Raw genomic sequence first — 24,707 nt, forward strand, 5'->3', positions numbered from 1 at the left:
AATGAAACGAGCGAAAAAATTTGACGTACGGCTCGTTATAAATTTTTGTCCAAAATTTTAATTTTAAATATAAATTTCCCCCGATAATATCCCAAAATCTGTTAATCTCGTGCACACAAATATTATTACCGATAAATTAATCATGGAAAATACATTGCCGATTAAATCGTGCGTTAATCGCGTCGCCCCATCAATTCCCTGCTTTATCGTGCGAGGAAACGATCGTATTATTTAAATATCCGGGATCCGTCGTTTTATTTTATTTAATGGAAAAAAGAAATGGGAAAATTTTTCCTCGCAACAATGATATTTATTTCTACGAATCGAATAAAAGATCGAAAGTTCGTCCATCGTCGAACAATTTTTTAATGTATTTACGAACCACCCGATTATCGATTATCGTATTTTCGCATTTTTACGAGCAACGAGATATTCAAACAACTTTACGATAGAATCCTTCTATAATTATATACTTTTTGCACGTGTATAACGTATAGGAAATTTTTTTTTTTTTTCAACAATTTGAGGAAGTACGGTCGATAGATCGATCGATTTTTTTTTTCGTAAAATTCGTAAAATAAATTATATTTTACTGTATCATCCGTTCGACAGAGGGCGAAGGAAAAAATAAGAGAAACTTGGTGATTCTTCGCAACCTTGATATATATATATATATAAATATATATTTATATATTTATATATATATATATATATTTTCTTTTTTTCTGCTTCGCAGACAAAAACAATACATATATCGTACAATCGATGTTTTCTCGCGAAGATCTGTCTGTATAACATATAGTATAGACTTTCAACAAGTTGCATAATTATTACATATGTTGTGTCAATGTCATTCTTAAGCTCTACGTAGAGAGAGAGAAAATTGTCGAGTGAACACAATGCGACAACGGTCGTCGCACCTTTAGCACCTAAATTGAAGAAATTTTTTCTCATTTTTTTTTTTTTTTTTTTTATTTATTTATTTATTTTTTTTTTTTCCCCCAAGAAGAATTATACACGATCGAGGAAATACTCGCCAAGCTGTTTCGACGTCTAAAAAGTACCAAAAAATCGTATTATCCTACCGTCCCCGAATCCCTTATACAATCGTTTTATCCCGGTTAAAAATTGATAAAGATCTAAAATTCTGATTGAAAAATTTCGCGTCTTTCAACATCGTTTTTATTTCGTTTCTTTCCGTTAAAAAGCGATCTTTCCCCTCTCGAGAAACAGCATTGTATACGTATACGCATAATCTCATCTAAACCTACGATATTTTTTTTTTTTCTTTTTTAATTTCTTGAACCCGATGGACAGGAGAGGAAGCCACTGCACAGTGTCTCTAGAATTTTTTTTTTTTTGCGTAAAATTCAAATTTCTCGTTCGTTTTCGAGATCGTCAGTTTCCGTCTCTCTTGCTCACATATCATCCTTCTTACTTACATACGATACGATACTCGAATATTCTATAACTAACGATCTCGAACTCGCGGAATGTTGATCTTTGTCGTCGACCAAATATGTCGAAAAAGAGTATGTCGATATTTTCCCTATTTTCTTTTTCTTTTTTTTTTTTTTTTTTATCTTTTTTCTTTACTTTCGAGGAAATTAATTATTACGCATATACGCTAGAAGGACACTGGCGGCGACGCACGTGGCGATCAGCGACGTTGGCGGTAGAACGCTCGGTGTACCAGTGTTGCAAAAGTCTGTCAAACACGAGCAGACCTCTTGGCGGCCACCGAAACCGCTCCTCTGGTAACACTTCCCCTTGTAATTCGACTCGTCCCATCCGCAGCCTCTTATCACTCTCGTGTCGGGTGGAACTGTTAAAGAAAACACACGATTGGACGGTTCAATGCGCGGTTATTACTTTGTGCAATAATATCTCGAGTTGGCGCAGCCGTTACACGGTTATCGACGCGTACATTACGCGGTTGGTAAAATAGACTTGGTTAAAAAATTAAATACGCTTGATTGGAACTTTTCTTTTCTTTTTTTTTTTTTTTTTACTCACGTCCATTAACGCTGAACTCGATGACTTGCGTGATCTTTCGACACATGGTGTATTTTGCGCCGTTCTTCAGATCGGAACAATCTTTTTTCAACGCGTCCGGTGGATTCTCGTCGGCGCATCGGCTGTCGTTGTGACTGTTGCAGAGATAACATTGCATCGCGTTTATACCTGGAGTCAGAGAGAGAAATTAAATTTTCATATTTTCGTGGAGGAAATTTATCGTTATTGTCGGATAGGGGATTTAATTGTATTAATATCCGTTATGTAACGTATGGATACATACTACGAAAACTGGAGAGATTACGAATAATGTTGTTGGAAAACGGGTGATGATAAGAGAGGTCACGGTGGAGAGAAAATAACGCGGCGAGATTTATCTCCATGGCGATGCGTACCAATATTCCGCGTTATATAGGTCATTATGTTTAGACAAAATTAATTATTGTTAAACATCGAATAAATATCGAATTACAGCTTTTAACGAAAAAAGTCAAAGAAAAGGGTATTTGAACAGAATATTAAATATTAAATATCGAAGCGAATTTATTTTTTAAAAGATCAAAAAAAAAAAATTTTTTTAAAAATGATTCTACGGTATTCCAGCAGAATAAGAAAAAGAAGAAGAAGGTTCATTGTACCTCTGACCGTAAGTCGTATAAAAATCAATGCAGCTACGTGCCCTAGAAATGCATATCCACAATAAGTTTACGCGGTTGTCTTCGCGCTTTTAATCTTATTTCTATCATCATTCACAGTTTCAGAATATAAATAGCGACGATAAAAATAATTTAAAAAAATTTTTGGGTCGATATTAAAAATTTAAAAAAAAAAGGAAAAAAAAATACGAAATAACAGTACAATTTCAATCTATGACATAAACAGATTTTTCAACTCGTATGAAAAATTTGATTTGCCCATTGCATAGAGTCGTCATTGATCTCCACCATTTTTGGTTGAATTAAAACGTTCGTCGATCAAATACATTTCTCGTTCTGATCATTTAACCGCGCGATAGCTGCTCGATATTTCGATTTTTTTCCCCTTTCGCGTGTGTATATACGTGCGTACATCTATCCCGTCGTTATGGTTAAATCGGTCAAAACACTAAACACCGCGTTTAAACACAATGAGGAAGCAAGCCGATCCACTTTTCGAGCAGGGTGTATTATCACTTCATTGGCTAATATTACCGTTAATTGGGGAAAAAGGAGTAAAATTTAAATTTAACCAAGAAACTTGAATCAATCTACTTCTCTCGTAATAATAAGCATAATTTAATAATTGCGTCAATAGACGCGAAACGACGACGCGCCTCGGCCTCTTTTATCTCTTTTATCTCTTTTATCTATTTTATCTCTTTTATCCGCCTCACAGAGATGTCACAATTGCAATAACATTTTATTTATCCATTTATATATTTATTCGTATATTAGAAATTACGATGCATATTTCACCGATTATCGTACTATGGATCAAAAGAAAACACGAATTCACGAGAAAAATTTATCGTATCGTATTTCACAATCGTAATATTTCACGACGAAATACATAGAATTATTTGCGATCGAAGAACACGAATTTCAATTCACAACAATTTTATCAACCATATTTTCACACCATTTTACATATCATATTTTCAACAATTCTAATTCCAATTTAATATTTTACAAAATACTGTCACTGAAAAATGATGATATAAATTTAACATCCCTGCTAACGTTCCACCACCAGAACACGATTCACTGTTTATTTACCGGGCCACCATACCGATCCAATTGCCGAAAAACTAAAGTAGCCAGCACGAAAGCTAGCCAGCACACGAGGATCGATATAGAAGCGGACTCGCCCTCTTCCCCCCTGGATCGTTGAACCAAGAGTCCAACCCAAGAGTCGACGCTTACCGTAAAAACCGAGCACGACCAATAGGCAAACGACGAGGATGCCGATGCGTCTCATCTTTCCTCCCTGCGTTGTTAAATCCTTGCGTTGTCGAACCCACTTCCTTCCACCTTATAATTCCACCTTCCTCGACGGACCACGAGGCCGACGGATCGAGAGGGCGGTGGAGGAGAGGAGAACGAGCAGAGAGAGAAAGAGAGACAATGGGCGAAAGAGAGAAAGAGAGAGAAAACGCGGTCAGACGAAGGGGTTGACGAGGCCAACCATTCGGCCTCGACAGCTGGTGAAGCACTGGCCGTTTCCTCGCCGCGATTGCAGCGCAAGCCCGCGACTGGAAGGCGGCCACGACGATGCCTGCACCACCGGATACGAGCGGGATGGATTGAGAAGCGAGAGGAGAGGATGATCGAATCGAAGGACCAACAAACTGGAAATCGAGGAAAAGACTCTTCTCGATGGTTTTGCGCCTTTCGTTCATTTCAATAGGTTAATTGAAAGTTGGAGAGGGATCAATTTTGGGTGATATTTTTGAGTGGAGGATTTGATTGATTTCATTTTTCTTCGTTCAAGCTTTTCCAAGTTTTATATGGAATATTATATATGGGTTATGTGGATTATATGGGCAGTCAAGTTATGCAAATGTATCGAATGGATGAGTTTTTCGAGGTTATGTCTCGAGACACGAATTATCTGTTTTTATGTATTTTTTATATTCTTCTGGCTATCGATCTCTCGGAGTTTTATTTTCATCTCTCTTCTATGAAACTTCTTATGGTTAACCGTAAAAATTCTTATTTATCATTATTGTCGATAAAGTAGTCATATGTAAACGTAAAATCTGATCTATTAAAGTAAAACGATAAAATTACTGACTCTCAATGTGTTAATATTAACGAAATATATTAGTTAATTAAAATCTGTAAATTTATTTTCATAAAATGTGTGTATTAAATATACGTACATTCGAGTCCGATATTAGTAAACTGATAGATAAGAAAGAAGCTAGTAAGATGATTACAATATTATCCATGTTTACAAACATTATTATACATAAATAGAATGATATCAAATTACATACATTGAAAAGTTTATTTTAAAAATCGAATTCGAAAATTCTCTCGAAAATTACGCCAATGCACTTGTACGATGTACTCGACCCACAATTTTGCAGGTCTGGGATTGATCGTTTTAGAATTGATTGCCTAATGCTTCCTGCCACCGTTTTCAATATACATATACGTGTCCACGATCTCTCCTGCTCCTGAGAAGTAGCCAAAAGCCTTGACTCGATGATTCGAACGTGAGTTTGATCGTGAAAATTTAGGATTGTTTCGATGGATAAAACAGGGCTGGACATTAAATAGGGAAGGCCGTGGGCGATATACGTAGAGCTTTATGTTCAAATGAACCGTAAAGTGGTGGTTTGGAACACGCTAAGTGGATAATATCCCTTTTCCTGTGACACACTGAACGTCATGAAATGTCATGGAAGCGTAGCGAGCAATGAGTTGCACGCGAACAATACGGAAAGGAACGTGAAGGATATCGTTCTACGTTGTTGTACCAGCTTCTGAATCATCGCTCTTGTGACCTAATTTTTTTCTTTCAACTCGATAACAGGATCGACAAGACGAAATATGAAATATATATATATATAAATTTTTTTTGTTAATGAATTTTTTTACTTTGTTTGATTAGAGAGAAATGGAAAAAAATTTAATAATTAAAAAATAAAAAAAAATATATCGACACGACACGGATTTGTTAAAAATTACAATTGAATTATGCCGTTTAACTTATTTAACACGATGAGTCCCTGACACTTTTGCGATGATTATATTCCGAGTGATAAGCATCCTGGGATTGTTTTCACATTAGAGATACAACGAACTGTTTTCTTTTTAATTAATTTTTTTAATATCTTTTTTCCAAATTATTTTCGGAATTCATGTAATAATAATTTAAAAAGAATTATTGTAAGACATGCGAAGTAATCGAGTAAACATAATATCGAAATAAGGCTAGGAATATTTTTATAGAGAGTAAATCTATTAAATCCAAGTATAGTATAATTCTATTATTAAAATAATATAAAATAATATTGTATCGTAATATATAATTGCATTTTTCAGGTAAACCGATGAGTATATAAATTGTATTATGTGAAGCGCACTGTGTAGATATAAGTGCAAGGAGAATCGTGATAACTTAATGAACGTGAAATTTTTACTTGGATAATTTAATTTTTTTTTAAAAATAATAATTACTTCTATATTGAAAATATAGAATAAATTATGACGAATAATTGTTATTTATTATTTATTATTGTATCAAATATAATGAAAAAAAAATTTTAAATTATTTTTATCACTATATAAATTCTTGAATCGCGAATTTTTGATGTGGTAACACTGTTTTAGAATGCAAGGACACAATTTTAGAAACAAATTATTTGTCACGTTACAAAAATGACTATTCATATATCGATTTCGTAGTGTTTATGTCCAAAAAATATCGAATAAATTTCTACGTCGAAATCGGTAAAAAATTGTTAAATTGAATTGTTTCTATTCTATCCTGATTGTTTTTCACTTTGTGTAATATTTGTTGCTAAATAGATTAATGGATAAAAAAATCGTCTAGAGAATTTCAATACATGAATGAAATATATAGGAAATAAATTTTTCATATCGGTGAATTCATCAAGGTATGATTGTATAACCTCTCAAGTACCATTATTATTACATTTAATGATAAATATTTACTTTTTATTTTTCTTAGCTTTTTTTTCTCTCTTTCTATATATATTCCCTCTCTCTCACTCCCTCTCTCTCTATATATATATGTATATATATATCGATAATTGAAGAGAAGATAACATTAAGATATATTCAATAAAAATTAATATCAAACTCTGAATAGAAAAGCAAGAAAAATTAAAAATGCGAGTGAATGTAAATGCATTACAAGTATTAATACTTTTATTTGTATTTCAAAGAGGTAAATTTAAAAAAAAAGGTATTGTATTTATTAACTAGAGATAAAACAGAATATAACTTTATCAACTATAAATAAATTGAAGCGTATACTGGATGTTGATAAATGAAAACAAGAATTCGAAAATTAAATATATCATTTACAAATTATTGAAATTAAATTAGAGATATGATATGATTATTTAGCATACAAAAATGCATATGTATCGATTTATATTATTGAGACAAATTTCATATTTTTATATAAATTATCATTATATAAATCAAATTTTTATATAAATTTTGTTATATTCTGTTTTATAAATATCAATAAAAAACAACAATGAAGAAATATATAAAAATTGTTTATTCAAAATAAATTATATAACGTGATGTATTGTTTTTATATATTTGATGTTTATTGTTGATATACATAAGGAGAATCGAAAGCTATCAAATGTTATCAATGTAATAGTAAAAAGGATAAAGATTGTACTATCAATACGGTAGATATAAGATATTTGAAACCATGTCCTGCGTCACAACCATTTTGTCGTAAAGCTGTGTATATATGTAAGTTAACAAATTTTTTTCCCTTTTCAAATTTATCACAATATATTTAATAATAGAATTAATCAATTAATTACATTGATTAATTTTTAGATTATTTTATGAATTCTCGAGAATATATAATAATACGTGAATGCGCAAAGTGGTGGAACAATGACAAGGAATGTTATAGAGGTCGTTATCCACGTGATAGTTATCAATACGTATGCGAATGTAAGAGTACAGGATGTAATCGATCGACGAGATTCTCATTGAAAACTATTATTTTTTTGTATATTTTGTGTCAAATAATTATCTTTCTCGTTGGAAATCCTACCTGACACAAATGCATCATTGAAAATAGACTGGAGACATTTAATTGATTATCGTGATGACATTCCTTTATCAAGACATTCTTGCAATAATTTTACTTTACGAGTAGAGTATAAAAAAAAAGCGACACGCAGTTGTTGATACATTCACGATATAAATTTAATAAGTCCAAACTTATTGTTTGTATAATAAAATGTAATAGAAATAGAATGTATGTTATACATATGAAAAGATATGTAAAATGTATGTAAAAAAAAATATATATATATAATATATATATATAGCGAGAGCACGAGGAAAGAATGTTATTTAAATTAAAAAGAAAAAGGGAAAGCGGCAATGTGATTTTTTGTCTGAATTTTATTATCTTCAACTCGTTTTTTTTGAAATTTCGTTTGTAAAACTATACTTGTTCATCAAAAATGATAAATTATTCGTGAAAACTGCAACTATCACTTATTCGACTAAATTTTTATTTTCCTAAATGAAATATTCCATCAATTTTTCACCGAACATGAAAGTAATAAAATCGTTTTTGGCGATCGGCCAATTCATATTACAATAAAAGAATACGAGCGAATAATATCTATTGTATGAAAACAGAGAGCAGTGAATTAATTCGGCGTTTATCTGTGAAAGTGGATTCCTCGATAGCCAAACAACTAATCGCTATTTTGAATCTGATCTAAAGTTCGCCGATAAAATTGCATGTAATTGATACAATTATCTTCATGCAACTTCTAATCATGAGGTAAATATTGACGAGTTTCATCGTAGTTAATCGCTTGACAATCTGTAAAATTAACCACTGATTAACACATTTTGATCTCGTTATAAATAATTTTTCAAATAATTATTTACACACAGTTACTTACACATTTTTTTATTGATTCGAAAAATTGTTTGCAATTGGTTGCAAAGTCTCGTTCGTTTCGTTTCGATTTTGTCTGAAATGATAATATAAACAAATTGGCCGGTTATTCATATCAACAACGTACAACAAATTACAGTAACAATCGACTTTCCACCTACATTCTTATTATTATATCTGCTTGCTCGAATTTTTCCCAACGATGTTGGATACGTGGGTGTCGTAACTTGATTTATCAACACGAGAAAAGTTTCTTTCTCTCTCCCTTAATGGTCTTCCTTGAAATTTTTCTGAAAAACAGGAATATGTATATTTCTCGTTACGAAAGCAAGTTAAAATTTTTCTTTGTTTTTTATATACAGTAACTCACGAAACTATTCTTATTTTTTTTTGTTCAATATTAATAAACAATTTTTTAATTCGAAAATTAATGTAATTTCTTTTTCACCGAGATGTTGTTATTTTAAGGATACGAAATCAATGAATTTTTTCTTTTCTTTTAAATATAACCTCTCAATTTTCATGAAAAAAAAAATGTCAAGAATGTATTGTTCTATTAATCTGTTATTAAAAAAAAGTTTTCGATATAAAAAAATAACTTGATTTCTTCGTTAAATGAATATTTAAATTCAGAATTTTCGAGTTAAATAAAGTTTCCTGTAAAATATTACTGAATAAATTTCAGTAAGCCATGTTATGTACTACTGTATATACGTACTATACGTACGCATCGATACACGCGTTGTGTAACCATAAGACAGGCGAGAATAATCTAAACGAGAACCATAGAAGGAACATGGCCGATCCAAAGGACTTGTAAAAATTTCCTCGAATAATAATGTATACACAGAGTCCAAGATTGAGGCAAATGTAGGTGGTGTACGGTCATTCTTCCTCGTCCTCCATCACTCGCAACAGCGTCTCCATCGACAGAAGCTTCGCCGACGGTATTATTACTATTTGGGTCGCGGCAATGTGGCGCCGAATGTCCTGACGCTCTAACACTTCTCACCAACCTATGCTTTCATTACTGCGCACCGAAGATTCCTCGTGGAATCTTACGAGTACAATTTTGTACGAATATATATATATATATAAAATAGAATTTATTTTTAACCTAAAGTTTTCCAATTAGTTAAACTGTAGCCACTTAACTCACTTTGGGTTTTAATGCCATTGCATTGGATGCCACATTTCGAAAGTATGTCAAGTTCAACTTGGTGGATTAGCAATTAATTCTTTTTATTTACGAAAATTACCTTTATCTTAGCTTAAAAATATTTCTCTTCTTTTCAATTATATGTATATTTTGATTTTGATATATATATGATATAAGATACGTCTATCGACTGTACAATTTTTTAGGTTATTTGAGAATATATTTTAAAAACTTGAGTGAAAATATTCTGAGCTAAATCTCATGGTAAACTGTTAAATTCAAAATTGAGCTAGACGGCGTCGTTTGTATGCTGGATAGGCGCCGCGACGTCTCCTCTTCTTATCTTTCTCTTTCTTTATTCCGTTTTCTTTTCTATAACTGATTTTACGAAAGAACGAAGTTTATGTGTATACTTCACCACACATACACATATACACACAGAACAAAATGACTGAGACCACGATTAATGATCCTGTCTAATGAAAATTTAGAATACGATCTCACTCGAACTGCGACTTTTATCGATCTATTTATTACTAAAAATACGAGAAACTTGGTGGAAAAATTTGAAAATGGATATCAGTTGAACGAAAAGAGGTCGTAAGGAAATGTAAATAGGTGAATAACATTTCGATGAAATTTTGTTGAAAAGCTGACTGAAACAGTATTAAACATGTATGCTTATAAATTATGCATAACCTATAAATAAAATTATAAGTGTAACGATTTTGCAATTCGAGCAATTGAGTTGAAATTTTTGCGAAATTCGAATGTTATTTTTATGTGTCGATAAAAAAATAATATATTTTCGTATAAAATTTCGTATAGATACTTTTACGATGACTCTTCAAATATTTTTTAACCTTATAAATATTGCTACTGTCAACGAATGCGTTTCTACTTTTTCTCCTATATTCACGAAGTACATTTCGTCGATAAGTTAGAAAAAAATAGATTGATAAAATTAAAGTTTTAATCAGCGCCATCTCGCGTTTGGATCATGGAAGCTTCGACTTGTTAATAGGATAACAGAATATGCATGGAGGTATTCGTGACGTCACGACGTTCAGAGAAGGAGAGCAATACTGTGCGAGAAGGACAAAGAAGACGTGCCACTATTTTTGGTTATGTGGTTCCTAATACTCCCCACTACTTCAAAATGTAACTGAAAATTTATGCACTTTTAAGCTCGAATCTTAAAGATAGAACCTCGAACAAATTTCTCGTATCAATTTTAACAATAAATTTCTTTTAATTAATTATTTATTAATAATTGATGCGTAATATAGAGATCAACGCCATTGATACGCAATACATTATTCATTAATTTATTATTATATTACTGTTATATAGAATTTATTTATAAATATAAATCTATGCATTTGAAAGCTTGTTTCTTCCTTTACTTTCACGAATAATTTTTATTCATAATTTCTTCGTTGTTCGAGAGAATAAATCGATCATTCGTTCACTCGATCTCGAAATAAAGATTCGTCTATGAAACACTCTCTATGATAATCATTAATAAATCATTAATCGAGAAAAATTTCAGATTAAAATCGATACGTGAAACTTGTTTAAGGTTCTAACTTGAAGATTCAAGTCTAAAAATGCATAAATTTTTAGTAAAAAATTAGTTATTAATTAATTTTCAATATAACTTTTTCGAATGTAGTGGGAATATATTGGCGCCTTTTCTTGTACAGTGCTGCCCTCTTTCTCCGTGACGTCACAAATACCTCCATGCATATTCTGTTATCCTATTAACAAGTCGAAGCTTCCATGATCCAAACGCGAGATGGCGCCACAGATACGTAAAAAATTTTTTAATTTTCTTTCCTTGTCTAACTCATAAACAAAATTACCTTTACGTTCCTATATGTTCACGTACAAATTCCGTATATATTTTAAATATATTTTTAAATCTGTATACGTCGTATATATATATTTTATTTATTTTTTTCGTTACATAAGTACATTATATAGTATAAATACTTTATTTATATTATTTATATTTTTACATATCGAATATACATTTCATCATAAATTTTACATGTGATACATGACAGTTTAAAGGAACAAATACAAAAAACAAAATTTTTCACACGCCACTTTTTCCGGGATCATAATCCCTTGATGACAAAATCGAAATTTCTACAGAAGAATATATCCATGGCACAAATAATTTTTCTTTTTAAATAAATCAAGAAGAAAACGTTCGTGCATTCGATATTTGTCGATCAGAGCCGCGTGTAATAAAAGAAAAAAAGAGTTGCGTCTTCCTTTCCGTTTAAGTAAATAATTCGATACGTTCTGTCGTTTGAAAAAAATATTTATCAAACCACTCCCTTGTCGCGAAACCGTCTCGATAATCGTCCCATCAAAAGGGAAATCGACGAAAGGTGCGCCTCTCTGTAAATAATTCGATCTTTCAGTTTAAAACAGTTTACACGGTTTGCGGTTATCTTATTACCTTCGAGAAAAAGCGTGTGAGCAGCAGCGCCCTCTAAGATTGTTATTTACGCGTCTCTCGTGTCGCAAAAATATGGCTGGTGCATCGTCGTTAAATTTTAATTAGGCTAATAGACAATTAACGTTTCTCAATGTGTTCCACACACTTCTTCCTTCCATTTCTTTTTTTTTTTTTTCCTTTCTTTTTTCGTCACTCGAAGCTGCTGCTTCGAAAATTTATTCTCGATCCCTTCCCCCTTTCCAATGGCTCCTTATTTTCGAGCCACGAGAAATCGTTGGAATTCTTGCCAAACTTGGATCTTCTGAATCGCATTTTCCACGCGAATTGTCTCGCGCACAATGTCTTAATCCAATCATTATTACACGAGCGTTTAAGTGACACTTTGAAAGAGCTGATTAAAGATGTGATTAGATGTGTTAATACGTGATATTTATCCATTCGATGAGACGGATAGAACGGATAATGTACAAGTACTGCAACAGGTGCATATAGATCTTGCTCTATCTTTTTTTCTTTCCTTAAAATTCACGCCGATTTTCAAACATATCGGTATATAGATTAAATTTAAAACGAGTAACTTCTCTTGTCGTGTATTTAAAATAAAAAATGTATTCTACTATAAAAAATTTATTAAGGAATTACCTAATCTTCTTCGAGAGGTAAGACGTTTTTAATTATGTCGAGTGCACAATCGATCATATATTGAAGTATTAATGTGTTTTTAAAATTCAAAGTTAAAATAATTCTGAAAAATTCTTCACGATTGTTGCAATCGATCTATATCGATCCTCTTCGAAAAAATTCGATCGATCCATCTAAATTATTATTTAAAAAAAAATTTCTCGATCCTTTTTATATACACATATCGAACGATTATTAATCGTCGTAAATCCATCAAAACGATTATTTAAAAAAATTATTTCGAAAATTAAAAAATATCCTAATCGACCGATCCGATATCGAACGTGTAGCTAATGTCAAATACACACCGATCGTTAAAAGTTCGAAAATTTTTTTTTTAAAAAATTCATGAATTCGATGAAAATTTTTTACGAGACGATCTGGAAAAACAAATTTAGAAAAAAAAAGGGGGAGGAAAAAGAAGAAAAGCTAAGTGGCTTGCGCGATTAAGCAATCTCTATGGAGAGGAGTGGCAAAATGGAGAAAGAGAGAGAGAGAGAGAGAGAGAGAGAGAGAGAGAGAGAGAGAGAAGGTGGCGAGTGGCGTGGTGAGTGGCGAAGCTCGCAATCTCATACTCGCGATCAGGCTGTCGACTCGACGACAACCCTTCCTCGTGCCCAGTGCTTCACCTTCCGCCACGAATCGCAGTTTGGATTCTGCTTTCAAACGGTAAACTCGTTCCACAGGATAAAAAAGTACGACCACTTCCGTAATGAATCGAAGGATCGCGGTGCTAATCGTCAGCCTTGCCCTCGTGTTGGCGGTTCGTTCAGGTATGCGTTCTTGATCCCTTCATTAATTTATTACGAATTATTCTTCTGATGATCCAATTTGTCGATGCTAGATACACTTATATTTATATTGTATAATTGTTCTAGTAATAGCATAGAAACAATTGTAAAAATTTTGAATTTATTTGGATTAAAACGATTAATTCGAGGGATTGTTATTATTATTATTGTTGTTATCATTAAGGAAATATTTATTTTTGTAATATACGTATGATTTAAATTAAAAAAATTACATTTATTATTTTAACAAAATGAATCGAAGCATCATGAACGTACATATGCAACATAATTACGTTATATTATTTAATATTTCGATGCACGATGGTCAATAATCTTCTTTTCCAATATTTTTGTTAAATGCTCGTTTGAATTTATTTCTATCATTATCAACGAAACATTTATCTTTATAACATTCAACGTCAAATATTTAATTTTTATTATTTTATCCAACAACTATAATCAAAGCCTCGATATAATAATAACCAAACATCAAAGTATAATACGTATTAAACACGTATTATTAATTTTAACTTCAATTCGTTAACTTTTTGATCCATTTTTAAATTTAGAATATTCGTGATTATCGATTTCTCTCTTTTTTTTTCTTTTTTTCTTTTACAAGAATAAAACGTGAACGGTCGAACGAATTATTTTTCATCACGAAAAATAACTTGAAAATTGTGGAAGGGTTGTAGGTTAATCGTGGTTTATCGAACTACGAGTTGCAATTTACGACGGGAGAGGGGAGGGTAAGTAACGTCGCGATTCTTGGCGCCACGATACTCCGCGACCCAAATAATAACTACACACGGAACATGCGTGTGCTTGGAAGAGGGAGAGAGAAAGACAGAAACAGAGAGAGAGAGAGAGAGAGAGAGAGAGAGAGATATCAAGAATCACGTATCTTTCGATTTTATAAACATTCACGAATTAACGATGGTAAATGTTACGTGGACGCCACAGGGGCGTCTACCAGGCGCCAAGGAAAGTAGATTATTTACTTTGTCTTGGAAACAAACAATCCTCGAATATTGAAGTGTAATCAGGAAAAATGGAAAACTGGTATTTTCTTTAAATAGATCCTACACGTAATTTCCATTTTTTCCCTAGTTTTCCATTTGTGTATTTATAGTTGTAATAGTTGTATGAAAAGAAACGAAGAAGATGGTTCATCGTGATTATTAATTTTTTATTCTTATTTCATATCACGTTTGGATTTGGAAATTTTATTGGTAATTTTCGTTTTACACTATATTTATCCCTTTGCGGGATATTTCCTCGATTTATTATTTTTTATTTGTAAGTTCCATTTGGGGACGAAAAGAAAAGGAATGAAGAGGATATTATTTGGAATCTGATTAATTCTCGTGTTTGTGTTTTATCCTACTTTTGAGAATTTATATTTTTAACGATTTTTCCTCGTTTTATTCCATACATAATTGCGAATCGTTTGTAGTTCGAGGAGTGTGAAACGAATGGAAAAGGATTTTATTCGGATCTGATTAATTTTCGTGTTTTGTGTTTAATTTAAAAATTTATTATTAACAAAAAAAGTTTATGCTGTACAACTTTTTGCAAACGACCGTTTGATTTTCGATAGAGGATATTTTCTATGCGAAACAAGGTTATAAATATTAGAAAAATATTATAAATAAAAATATATTAGGAAGAATATGTATTGTTTTATCAAAAATTTTATTATTAGAATTTAATTTGTGGACATAAAGGATTGTATTAATAATTTTACGATTATTAAATATTATAGGCGAAATACGAGCTTAAAATTCAACTTATACAATGGTTAAAATGGTTTATACAAAAATTTAAAAATTCTAAATTTCAAGTACCGTTTTAAATGATTATAAATTGAGCAGCAGTTTCTTTTTCCCCAATTATTTTTTGAGTCAAAATCGTGTCAAGTGGCAAAAGAGACGTGCGAAAATATTACAATGCCAACAACTCAACAACATTTTAGTGGCACGTTGAAGAAGAGGAACGTGAAGAGTACAAGGATGACGACAAGAGTGACCATTTGTACACAATTAGCGGATCATTGCTAATTAGCTGTGAAAGAAAATATGTAACGATGATTATTTGACATAGGAATAAAATGTAAACTCGTTTTTTTTCATTCAACAACTCGTTCGTTTGATAAATGAAAAATATTATTCGTGTTAAAAAAAAAAAAAAAAAAAAAAAAACGGTTTTGATTTTACAGACGAGAAATTAAAGTGCTACATGTGTACTTCGTTAACGGACCCTGGCTGCGACACGGACCTGAACACAGAGGATATCAAAGAATGCACTTTGAATAACATGGACTCGTTTAAACAAAGGATTCAACAGCACAACGATTTAAATAAGATATCCATCATTTTCGAAGTTGACAAATCTCAGTATTATCAAGCATCCGCCCCGATGGCATGCGCTAAAATGATTCTCAAGGGTACGAATCGTGAATTTGTAAAATTTGTAAAATTTAGAAAAAGAATCAATGAATTTTATTTATTATTTCGTACTATATTTTACATTTTCATTTCAGATATATTTCTACTTTTATATTTTCTTATATTATCTAAATATAATCTCATATTTTATAGAAAGAAATTATATCTCTCCGTAATCTGAAGTTTCAAATTTAGAAAAAAAAGAATGAAGAATTATTATTTCACATTTTCATTCGATATATTTTTCCTTTTATATTTTCATCGTATAATGTATGTGTATACTGTATCTGCCCTAAAAATATTGGAACATCCTTAAATTGAAGATTCCTTGGATAATTTCAAGCAAAAACTATCGTTACAGTTTAACGAAAAACATTAGCCAATCATGAAGCGCGTAGTCTAGTTAAATCGTCGAATTATAGCTGACAATTGGCTGTCGACCGAACACGAACAAATCCACTAGCAATATATCTTAAAGAAAAGTGCGTTGAGTGTAATAAATATTTTTTTTTATCGATAAAAAAATATCGAATTATATTACAAACAATGAATGAATAAATAAATATAAATATTCAACATACTTTCTTCGAAATATATTGCTTGGATCTGTTCGTGCTCGATCGGCAACTCGTAGCCAATGCTACGGTCTGTCTACTACATGTTTCATGATTGACTAGTATTTTTTGTTAATAACTCGTTAACAAAGCTGTGGCGAAAGTTTTCGCACAGGAATCTCAGTTTACGGATGCCTTAACATTTTTGCGATATTCTTATATTTCTGTCTCTATTATTTTCCTTTTTTGTTATATTTTACATCGCGTTCATTTATCCATAAACGATCGAATTTATCAATTAACTGTGTTCATCAGTTAACAATCAAGATGTGACGGTGAGGACTTGCCAGACAGCGAAAACGGAGACTATCGACCCGTGCAAAGCGATCGAAAACAAGTTCGTCAACAATGTTTACGATCTACAAAGTTGCCAATTATGCGAGGAGGACGCTTGTAACGGTTCCATTTCTGTTTCACCAAGGATTCTTCTCCCACTGTTGTCCACCATTGGTGCAGTAGCTTTCGCCTCTTTTTACAAGACCGCGTAACCTTTATAAATTATCCAAGTTGAAAGAATCGATTTCGATTGTCTTGTCGAGTTACGATTCCATTTAGCATATTCTAAAATTTGAAACACACACATATACGCATGTATAAGCATCACATTTGTTCATTGATATTCCACGTCGTTTCACAATGCGTTTCGAATCGTGATATATTTGCTACATGAAAGAAAATCGATTAAAAAATTTGTTAGATCTCTGAGTTGAATTATTTATTTATTTATTTATTTTTTTGCATTACATATTATTTTATACAATTCTTATTTATATAAAATTTCAAGAAAAAACAGATTAGAGTAATATTTGTTGAAAAGCAAGCGAGAAAATATAGCGTGCTATTGATTATTCGAATTTGATGTAAGATTTTTTTTTCCGATTAAATTCGTTTCGTAAATCGTTATTTCGATACGTGTAATTTTGATACAATTCCGAGAACAAGAAATTTCCATTTTCTACGTTTCAAAAATAACGAATTAGCAGATTTTATATACCAAATTTGAAAATTAAAACAGTGTCTATATGTAGAACGTTATGGTAATCGATTCCACGATTCCATCGCCTGTAACGCGTGTTCCTTATAAAAATTCGAATATTGTATTTATAATTGCATATTTGAGCACAACCTTATAAATAAGTAAATATATTATATAGCTATATATTATACGAATTAAGGGGCTTATGTGAAATTTTGGCCAGTGTTTATATCGACGAATGCCATTTACAGTGCTTGACAGAAGATCGAATATATATATATATATATATATATATATCATTGCACGAGCAATAAAATATGTGTGTATCGTTAAAATTTCTCAAAAGATACGAATTTTAATACTCTGTACATACGCGATTAATAATCGAATAATTTTAGATTATAGAGACAAAATTTTAACATTTTCGCTATGTGTATATGAATTTCTTATCTTCTTTGTAAATATCAACGATTAATCTACTTTCAACAATTAACTCCCATGTTTTTTTTTATCAAGATGCGAGCGATATATTTATGTAGTTTCGGTTTCGAAAAACATTTGTATTTTTTAGTGTAATGTTTATGTAACACTTTTAATTCTGAAACAGAGGAATTAAAATATATATATATATGATCGAAAGGATTAATCTATGCAGTATTTTTACAACTCTGACAAATTTTACGCCGCGCATCTATGCTCCCTACTCTAGTTCACATTTTCAGAAGCTATATGATCCTTATTTTTATCACCAAAGATAAGATAATAAGTAAGATGAAAAGATTTGGAACGTATGCAGAGGTGGAACCGACATGGCTGGACGAGCAATCTCGATGACGATAATCGTTCTCGTGAATTTAGGTAAGCATTATAATTTTCCATTCTATTATTTCCATCCAAGTGAAAAGAAAAGGAATTTAGAATTTTCGTTCAAATATTATTTCGTTCATCGCATCGTCGTTAACCAAGTAAGCGTTGTAACTTATATTACAGAAAGTAGAAAAGTAATCTCGTCGTATTACAAATTTTATTTTGTCCCTCGACAATCATTCGCTTCGATCGAAAATATAAAAACATCGATTCAAATTTGACAGAGTATGGGAAAGGAGAGAAGTTGTGGTGTTACCAATGCAACACTAACTTGAGGAACAGGCACACGACGGAATGCAACGATCCTTACCCGTCATCCTATTTCGATTTAACTCTCTGCCCTCGAAACGAGTCGCATCATTGTCTGAAAAGCATCATCGATTGTGCGTATATGAAATAACCTCTACGTAGATTACTGTTGCGTGCGCTCGCCTTCATTACGTGCACGCAACGTGCATCCACGATATGTTACGTGCTATCAACATGCTCGATCACATTCGCGCGGTCGGTTGTGCATACATGTTAAACAGGGAACACCACGGTGAATTTTGAGTTAAGTTTAATTCACGAGTGTTCTTTTTTTTTTTTTAATGTGGTTCGTGTGCAAGTATTCGAACGCTATTTTACAAGGATATTCACCTAACTCGAAAAATCTTATCTCGAATGAAACTTTTTGCTCTCTCTCTCTCTCTCTTCTCGAGACGAGAAATCGCTTTCAACGGATGAAATCAAGTTATCACCATTTACGCTAAATTGTCTATATTTTTTTCTACTTTTGATACAATTTCACCCGAGAACTTTTTTTTTCAACGGAATGGCGGAGTGAATATTTCTGAATATTTTTTTGAAACTTTAAAAGTTTGTTCTCATCAGAAACCATTGTATTTAAAGAAAATTCATTGAAACTTTGAGCAAAAAAAAAAAAAAAAAATCCTTCGTATATTAAAATATTGTTTCATCAGGAAATAAAACAGTGTTGGAATGGTTTCGTGAGTCACTCTGCTATATTCATCATCGATTCGATATCTAAAGAATGAAACGTAAAATCAATTTTTTTCAATAAGAATCGTCGAAAAGGGAATAAAAATTCTTAGCTTCGAGCTTCGAATGAATACAATTTTAAGAAGAAATTTAATTTTTTAATTGGACGAGTATAGAGATTTCACTGTTCACTGTTCACAAAGGATATCACGATAGATTTCAAACAGAATTATATTTTCCACATTTGAATCAATTTTGTTTCTTTAAGAGAGGACAACGTTTCCTCAACGTTGACCAATGTTAAGCAATCGACGCTTCAGAAGAGAAAAATCAATTGTTACTCAATTTCTTTTTTTTTTTTTCCCCCTCTTTTTGGAGATGTAACAAGGTCATTGGCGAAGAAACAACCAGATTTTACGACGTAGATTTATCTCGATTAGGAATTGAATAGAATTTCTTATATGGTTTTGTGAAAGTAGGACAATGTCTAGGTAGTTATGTATTTTTTGCCTTTTTGAAACAAATATCGTGTACTTATGTAAGATGTGATGAATCGAATCGGTGTCCTTATCTATTCTGTCAGAATTCTATGCTTTTAATTTCGATTTACACATGCACACGTATACACGTTGAAAAATATATCAAGCATTATATACCGTCCCCCTTAATCGCAATTTAAAATCTTATTTACATTCGAAGCATCTTTCCTCAAGGAAAAATTAATAAATTGCTTGTAATTCTACGTGATAAATTAAAAAAGTATCATAAGATGTAAAATATTCGCCGGATAGAGAACATTTTAAAACCAAGGACGGAATGTTAAACGCGAAAAACAATCGATCTCGACATTTTTCCTTCTTCTTCTCTGCGAATAATTCATCTATCTGCTTTTAATCCCGTATATTAAAAACACGTGAAATATTAATACCATCCTCGTCGTAATTTAATCCTATTTACATTTAAAGAATTTTTTTCTAAGGGAAAATTAATAAAATTAATAACTCTACGCGTATAAATTAAAAAACGTATCATAGAATTTAAAATTTTATTCGCCGGATAGAACAATTTAACCAAGGACGGAATATTAAACGTGAAAAACAATCTCAACATTTTTCCTTTTTCTCACGATATGATTAGACATAATGATTCGTTTAATACATTTTAATAAATTTTCATAGATTGAATAGGCACCATTTAATGCGTACTTTAAAGTTTTTCCATTTTCACTCGAAGCTATGTTATTGAAGAAAAGTTAAATAAGTGTATAATTATATATAAAAATATATATTTTTATTTACGAATTAAAAATTAAATAATTGGTTAGATAATTTTAACCGAGAATAAAGTATTAAATAGGTTAATAGTCTAATGTTTTTCCTTTTTCTCGCGAGATGGCACAATGATTTGTTTATGCGTTTAATATATTTTCATAAATTTTCATACTGGTTAGACGATTTTAACCAAGAATATTAAAAAATAGATTAATAAGCAATATTAACGTTTTTTCTTTTTCTCACGTGATGATTATGCATAATGATTCATCTATGCGTTTAATATATTTCAATGCACAATATATTTGAATAGGCACAGTTTAATGCGTACTTCGAGATTTAAAGTTTTTCCATTTTCACTATATTACTGAAGAAAAGTTAAATAAATGTATAATTATATAAGCGTCTGAAAAGCGCATATATTTTTATTTACGAATTAAAAATTACTTGGTTAACAATAATTTTAATCAAAAATAAAATATTAAATAGGTTAGTGGTCTTAATGTTTTTCCTTTTTCTCACGAGATGGCACAATGATTTGTTTATGCGTTTAATATATTTTCATAAATTTTCATACTGGTTAGACGACTTTAACCAACAATATTAAAAAATAGATTAATAATCAATATCAATGTTTTTTCTTTTTCTCACGTGATGATTATGCATAATGATTCATCTATGCGTTTAATATATTTCAATACACAATATATTTGAATAGGCACGGTTTAATGCGTACTTCGAGATTTAAAGTTTTTCCATTTTCACTATATTACTGAAGAAAAGTTAAATAAATGTATAATTACATAAGCGTCTGAAAAGCGCATATATTTTTATTTAGAGAATTAAAAATTACTTGGTTAACAATAATTTTAATCAAAAATAAAATATTAAATAGGTTAGTGGTCTTAATGTTTTTCCTTTTTCTCACGAGATGGCACAATGCTTTGTTTATGCGTTTAATATATTTCAATAAATCTTTATAGATTGAACAGTTTAATGCGTATATATTCGAGATTTAAAGTTTTTCCATTTTCACTCGAAACTATATTATACTGAAGGAAGATTAAATAAATTTATAATTCCATACGCGTCTAAAAAGCGCATACAGATCTTTATTTACGAATTAAAAATTGCCGGTTAGATAACATTAGTCAAGAATAGAATATGAATGGGTTAATAATCGATCTTAACTTCTTTTTCCTCCTCCTTTTTCCACGGAATGGCGTAATAATTCATCGTTGTCACAATTCATTTATCTCAATTTCGCGATTTTCGTTATATACATTTATATATATATATTTCGCTGCCTTGAAACTGGTGAGACTATGACACAACTATTTCCTTAATGATGCAGATGGAGACGTACTGGTGACGGTACGAGGTTGCGTGCCGTCACGAGAAATCGATGGGTACTGCCAACAAGCGGAACATTTTCCAGGATCCAGCATTAAGTGCTCTTTTTGCGATGATTACGCTTGCAACAGCCAAAATTCCAATCGTGTTTCGAACAATTTAATATTGATAATTTTAACTTCGATAACTTCAATGATATACTTGTTTTAACTCTTCTTCTTTTTTTTTTTGTAATAAAATGGTTGATTTCACGTTTCACGTGTTCTTACAAAATAACTAATTAGAAATGGAATAAGATTGAAATTAACTTTTAACGCGAATGAATATTCTCACGATTCTGATTCTCATATTTAGAAATATTTCTTTATCATTTAAGATCGAAATATTAAAAATACGTAGAAATGTGGAAATTTTATTACTTAAAACATCGTTTATATTAGAACTTAATTTAATTTTGTTCAATCTTTGACAAAGACAAGTTAATAAAATTTTCCAAACAACAACAAACCTTTTTCCTTTTTCTCGAAATTCCTCCCTCCAAAAAATTTCTCTTCTATATTCACAAAATTCTCTTTACAAATTGATAAAAATATTCGAATCAACTTCCAAATTTCTCCCTTCAGAAATTAATAACAATTTTCGGCAAATTTCTTGCTCTCTTTTTCTCATCATTCTCGCATCACAAATCATCGTAATCATCGTCGTTGTTTGAAAGACGACGACGACGACGATAAACATCGATTGACCGGAAAAGGCAGTTGACTTTCAAGCGAGAAATTAAATGGCTTTATGAATGAACAGGGAGACAGTGTAACCTTTGTATCGATGATGATGACTTAGGTCCCGACCAATACCTACGAGAATCGTGCGCGCAACATCTATGTACGCATAGTGGGTTGCATCTGGTTGAAGGGGAGGGGTCAAATGCTGGAGTCAATTCGGTAATGTCTCGCGGGGTTAAACGATCCTCTGACCCCTGACGAGCAGCCTTCCTTTAACGAGTCGGCAAGCCTCACTGTTTGCAATCCTTCTCGTTCCATATCTGTTCATCCAATGAAACTCGATACTACAACATCGATATGCGATACAAAGTTTATCCATTATATCGATCGAGAACTTTGATTTTTTTAAATTTAATTTTGAAAAAAAAAAAAAATTTCAACATAGCGATGAAAAAAAAAATATATTTCTTTTTTAAAGGAATAAATAATCCTAGCAATTTCCTCGAACTCTTCAAACTTGGCCACTGCGTACACTTCATCCAATCCTAAACTCTAATAAAATAAAGGAGGAGAAAGGAGAATCGCGAGTTATTAGGCTATCATAAAGCAGGAAGCGGGAAGCAACAACTTCGTTCCGAATCCCTTACAAGTCTTCTCTGACTCTTTCAAGATTCGAAATCAGAGTAAATCCTCTGAAATTCCAAACAATCAAATATTTTTCCAGCACGAAGCTCGTAAGAGATCCCGAAGAAAGAGGGAGGGGGAGGCCCATAATTGTTCTAACGAGTCCAATGAGGGTCCCTGAAGAGCAATGCCGCTTTCCTTTCTCCCTCTCCCTGGACTCATAATTACCGTTTCGCCTGTTCTCCCTTTCCCTCCTTTCCTCTTGCTCGCTCTCCACTTGGCGGTTTTAATAATAAAAAAATGTTCGCGGTTTGAAATTAGCCGATAATTTCAAAATACGAATAAAGTGGTCAATTTTCATTTGAATAATTTTTTGCAAATAAATTAATTATAATTGATTATAGGGAAAAACTCGCGAGAAACAATAAATTTGTAAAGCCTTAAGATTAAAGATTTGTCTCGTTCTTCAAATATCACTTTGATATATTATACTTGGAATATTTTGCGTCTATTAAATTTTAGCAGTGCATAAAACAATCTTTCTATTAATTCTATTAATTCAATATTTAAGTTCTATAACAATCTAAAGTTATTATTACTCGTACACATTTTTCTTGATGGTTTTTTTTAATTTTTTTTTTTTTTTTTTTTGATCGATCGTAACATACGTTTCAAAATAAATCGTATTATCATTTTCACTGCTATGCTTTCGATAAAGCTCCCCGCTCACCTTTAAAATCTTCCAAGCAAATTTTTGAAAGCAATCTCTTTAAAGCAATCTGAGTCAAGTGAATTATTTATGAAACGATCGATTGAAATTAATAATAATTTTCATCGTTAAAGAAAAATCACTTGGAAACAGTATCTCGTAAATTATCTACGACGAATATTGTTAATCTTTACTTACCACAACAAGCTTTAAAAACGACACTTTATTCAAAATTAATTACAAATTACGTAAAAATAAATTATCACTCGTCACCGTCGCAGCACGCCGCGCATCTACGACGTAAAAGAATACAACAATTCTCGTGACGCGAAAGCAAAAACATTCGTTCGAAAAATTTTAACCAATTAATCTCTTCTACCCGACTCCTACTCCCTC

At 31.5% G+C, this 24,707-nt stretch overlaps 4 protein-coding genes and 4 long non-coding RNA genes across 11 annotated transcripts; 3 read left to right on the plus strand and 5 right to left on the minus strand.

Annotated features, from left to right (window-relative positions):
- Window positions 1-645: 645 nt before the first annotated feature.
- Window positions 646-4,259, minus strand: LOC100867686 (uncharacterized). Of its 3 annotated transcripts, none has more exons than XM_086916568.1 (4): window positions 3,771-4,211; window positions 2,655-2,696; window positions 2,017-2,184; window positions 646-1,825 (listed from the first exon to the last, which is right to left on the minus strand). In XM_086916568.1, the coding sequence occupies exons 1-4, from the start codon at window positions 3,970-3,972 to the stop codon at window positions 1,608-1,610; spliced, it is 630 nt and encodes a 209-aa protein (XP_086772694.1). In that variant the 5' UTR covers window positions 3,973-4,211; the 3' UTR covers window positions 646-1,607. The 3 variants fall into 3 exon arrangements, with proteins under 3 accessions (XP_086772694.1, XP_086772695.1, XP_012340605.2); XM_086916569.1 differs by lacking the exon at window positions 3,771-4,211 and adding an exon at window positions 3,085-3,350; XM_012485151.3 differs by lacking the exon at window positions 2,655-2,696 and having other exon boundaries at window positions 3,918-4,259.
- Window positions 4,260-6,400: 2,141 nt separating this feature from the next.
- On the plus strand, window positions 6,401-8,072 carry LOC100871974 (uncharacterized). The gene is made up of 4 exons (XM_012485152.3): window positions 6,401-6,622; window positions 6,697-6,915; window positions 7,329-7,463; window positions 7,554-8,072. Exons 2-4 carry the CDS (start codon window positions 6,858-6,860, stop codon window positions 7,778-7,780), a joined length of 420 nt encoding a protein of 139 aa, XP_012340606.1. The 5' UTR covers window positions 6,401-6,622; window positions 6,697-6,857; the 3' UTR covers window positions 7,781-8,072.
- Window positions 8,073-8,114: 42 nt separating this feature from the next.
- Window positions 8,115-10,690, minus strand: LOC100872049 (uncharacterized). 2 transcript variants are annotated; one of them, XR_015294955.1, is made up of 6 exons: window positions 10,635-10,690; window positions 9,803-10,180; window positions 9,362-9,700; window positions 8,805-8,933; window positions 8,648-8,719; window positions 8,115-8,565 (listed from the first exon to the last, which is right to left on the minus strand). It is a non-coding gene; the product is annotated as an uncharacterized LOC100872049 (long non-coding RNA). The 2 variants fall into 2 exon arrangements; XR_015294954.1 differs by lacking the exon at window positions 10,635-10,690 and having other exon boundaries at window positions 9,803-10,488.
- A 1,042-nt stretch (window positions 10,691-11,732) lies between these two features.
- Window positions 11,733-12,498, minus strand: LOC147656166 (uncharacterized). Its single transcript, XR_015294948.1, has 2 exons — window positions 12,276-12,498; window positions 11,733-12,214 (listed from the first exon to the last, which is right to left on the minus strand). It is a non-coding gene; the product is annotated as an uncharacterized LOC147656166 (long non-coding RNA).
- A 992-nt stretch (window positions 12,499-13,490) lies between these two features.
- LOC100872724 (UPAR/Ly6 domain-containing protein CG9338) lies at window positions 13,491-18,430 on the plus strand. Its single transcript, XM_003692711.4, has 3 exons — window positions 13,491-13,729; window positions 15,966-16,193; window positions 17,064-18,430. The coding sequence occupies exons 1-3, from the start codon at window positions 13,669-13,671 to the stop codon at window positions 17,294-17,296; spliced, it is 522 nt and encodes a 173-aa protein (XP_003692759.1). The 5' UTR covers window positions 13,491-13,668; the 3' UTR covers window positions 17,297-18,430.
- Window positions 18,431-18,458: 28 nt separating this feature from the next.
- Window positions 18,459-22,763, plus strand: LOC100867805 (uncharacterized). The gene is made up of 3 exons (XM_003692823.4): window positions 18,459-18,642; window positions 18,876-19,034; window positions 22,258-22,763. The coding sequence occupies exons 1-3, from the start codon at window positions 18,594-18,596 to the stop codon at window positions 22,464-22,466; spliced, it is 417 nt and encodes a 138-aa protein (XP_003692871.1). The 5' UTR covers window positions 18,459-18,593; the 3' UTR covers window positions 22,467-22,763.
- LOC147656167 (uncharacterized) lies at window positions 20,645-21,801 on the minus strand. Its single transcript, XR_015294960.1, has 2 exons — window positions 21,351-21,801; window positions 20,645-21,270 (listed from the first exon to the last, which is right to left on the minus strand). It is a non-coding gene; the product is annotated as an uncharacterized LOC147656167 (long non-coding RNA).
- On the minus strand, window positions 22,470-24,651 carry LOC147656168 (uncharacterized). The gene is made up of 2 exons (XR_015294957.1): window positions 24,510-24,651; window positions 22,470-23,322 (listed from the first exon to the last, which is right to left on the minus strand). It is a non-coding gene; the product is annotated as an uncharacterized LOC147656168 (long non-coding RNA).
- Window positions 24,652-24,707: the final 56 nt, after the last annotated feature.

Source organism: Apis florea, unplaced genomic scaffold (genome assembly GCF_048593485.1).
Source record: "Apis florea isolate Af1SG1 unplaced genomic scaffold, ASM4859348v1 contig_3802_pilon, whole genome shotgun sequence".
Taxonomy (NCBI): domain Eukaryota; kingdom Metazoa; phylum Arthropoda; class Insecta; order Hymenoptera; family Apidae; genus Apis; species Apis florea.

Excerpts from the sequence above, each read along its gene's own strand:
- LOC100871974 (XM_012485152.3), top strand. The coding sequence starts at position 6,858 with ATGCGAGTGAATGTAAATGCATTACAAGTATTAATACTTTTATTTGTA. Across the intron at positions 6,916-7,328 it reads TTTATTTGTATTTCAAAGAG|GAGAATCGAAAGCTATCAAA; the intron begins GTAAATTTAAAA and ends GATATACATAAG. Across the intron at positions 7,464-7,553 it reads TCGTAAAGCTGTGTATATAT|ATTATTTTATGAATTCTCGA; the intron begins GTAAGTTAACAA and ends ATTAATTTTTAG.
- LOC100867686 (XM_086916568.1), bottom strand. The coding sequence starts at position 3,972 with ATGAGACGCATCGGCATCCTCGTCGTTTGCCTATTGGTCGTGCTCGGT. Across the intron at positions 2,697-3,770 it reads TGGATCGGTATGGTGGCCCG|GGCACGTAGCTGCATTGATT; the intron begins GTAAATAAACAG and ends ATGCATTTCTAG. Across the intron at positions 2,185-2,654 it reads TATACGACTTACGGTCAGAG|GTATAAACGCGATGCAATGT; the intron begins GTACAATGAACC and ends CTCTGACTCCAG.
- LOC100872724 (XM_003692711.4), top strand. The coding sequence starts at position 13,669 with ATGAATCGAAGGATCGCGGTGCTAATCGTCAGCCTTGCCCTCGTGTTG. Across the intron at positions 13,730-15,965 it reads CGTGTTGGCGGTTCGTTCAG|ACGAGAAATTAAAGTGCTAC; the intron begins GTATGCGTTCTT and ends TTGATTTTACAG. Across the intron at positions 16,194-17,063 it reads CGCTAAAATGATTCTCAAGG|TTAACAATCAAGATGTGACG; the intron begins GTACGAATCGTG and ends TGTGTTCATCAG.
- LOC100867805 (XM_003692823.4), top strand. The coding sequence starts at position 18,594 with ATGGCTGGACGAGCAATCTCGATGACGATAATCGTTCTCGTGAATTTA. Across the intron at positions 18,643-18,875 it reads AATCGTTCTCGTGAATTTAG|AGTATGGGAAAGGAGAGAAG; the intron begins GTAAGCATTATA and ends CAAATTTGACAG. Across the intron at positions 19,035-22,257 it reads TCTGAAAAGCATCATCGATT|ATGGAGACGTACTGGTGACG; the intron begins GTGCGTATATGA and ends TTAATGATGCAG.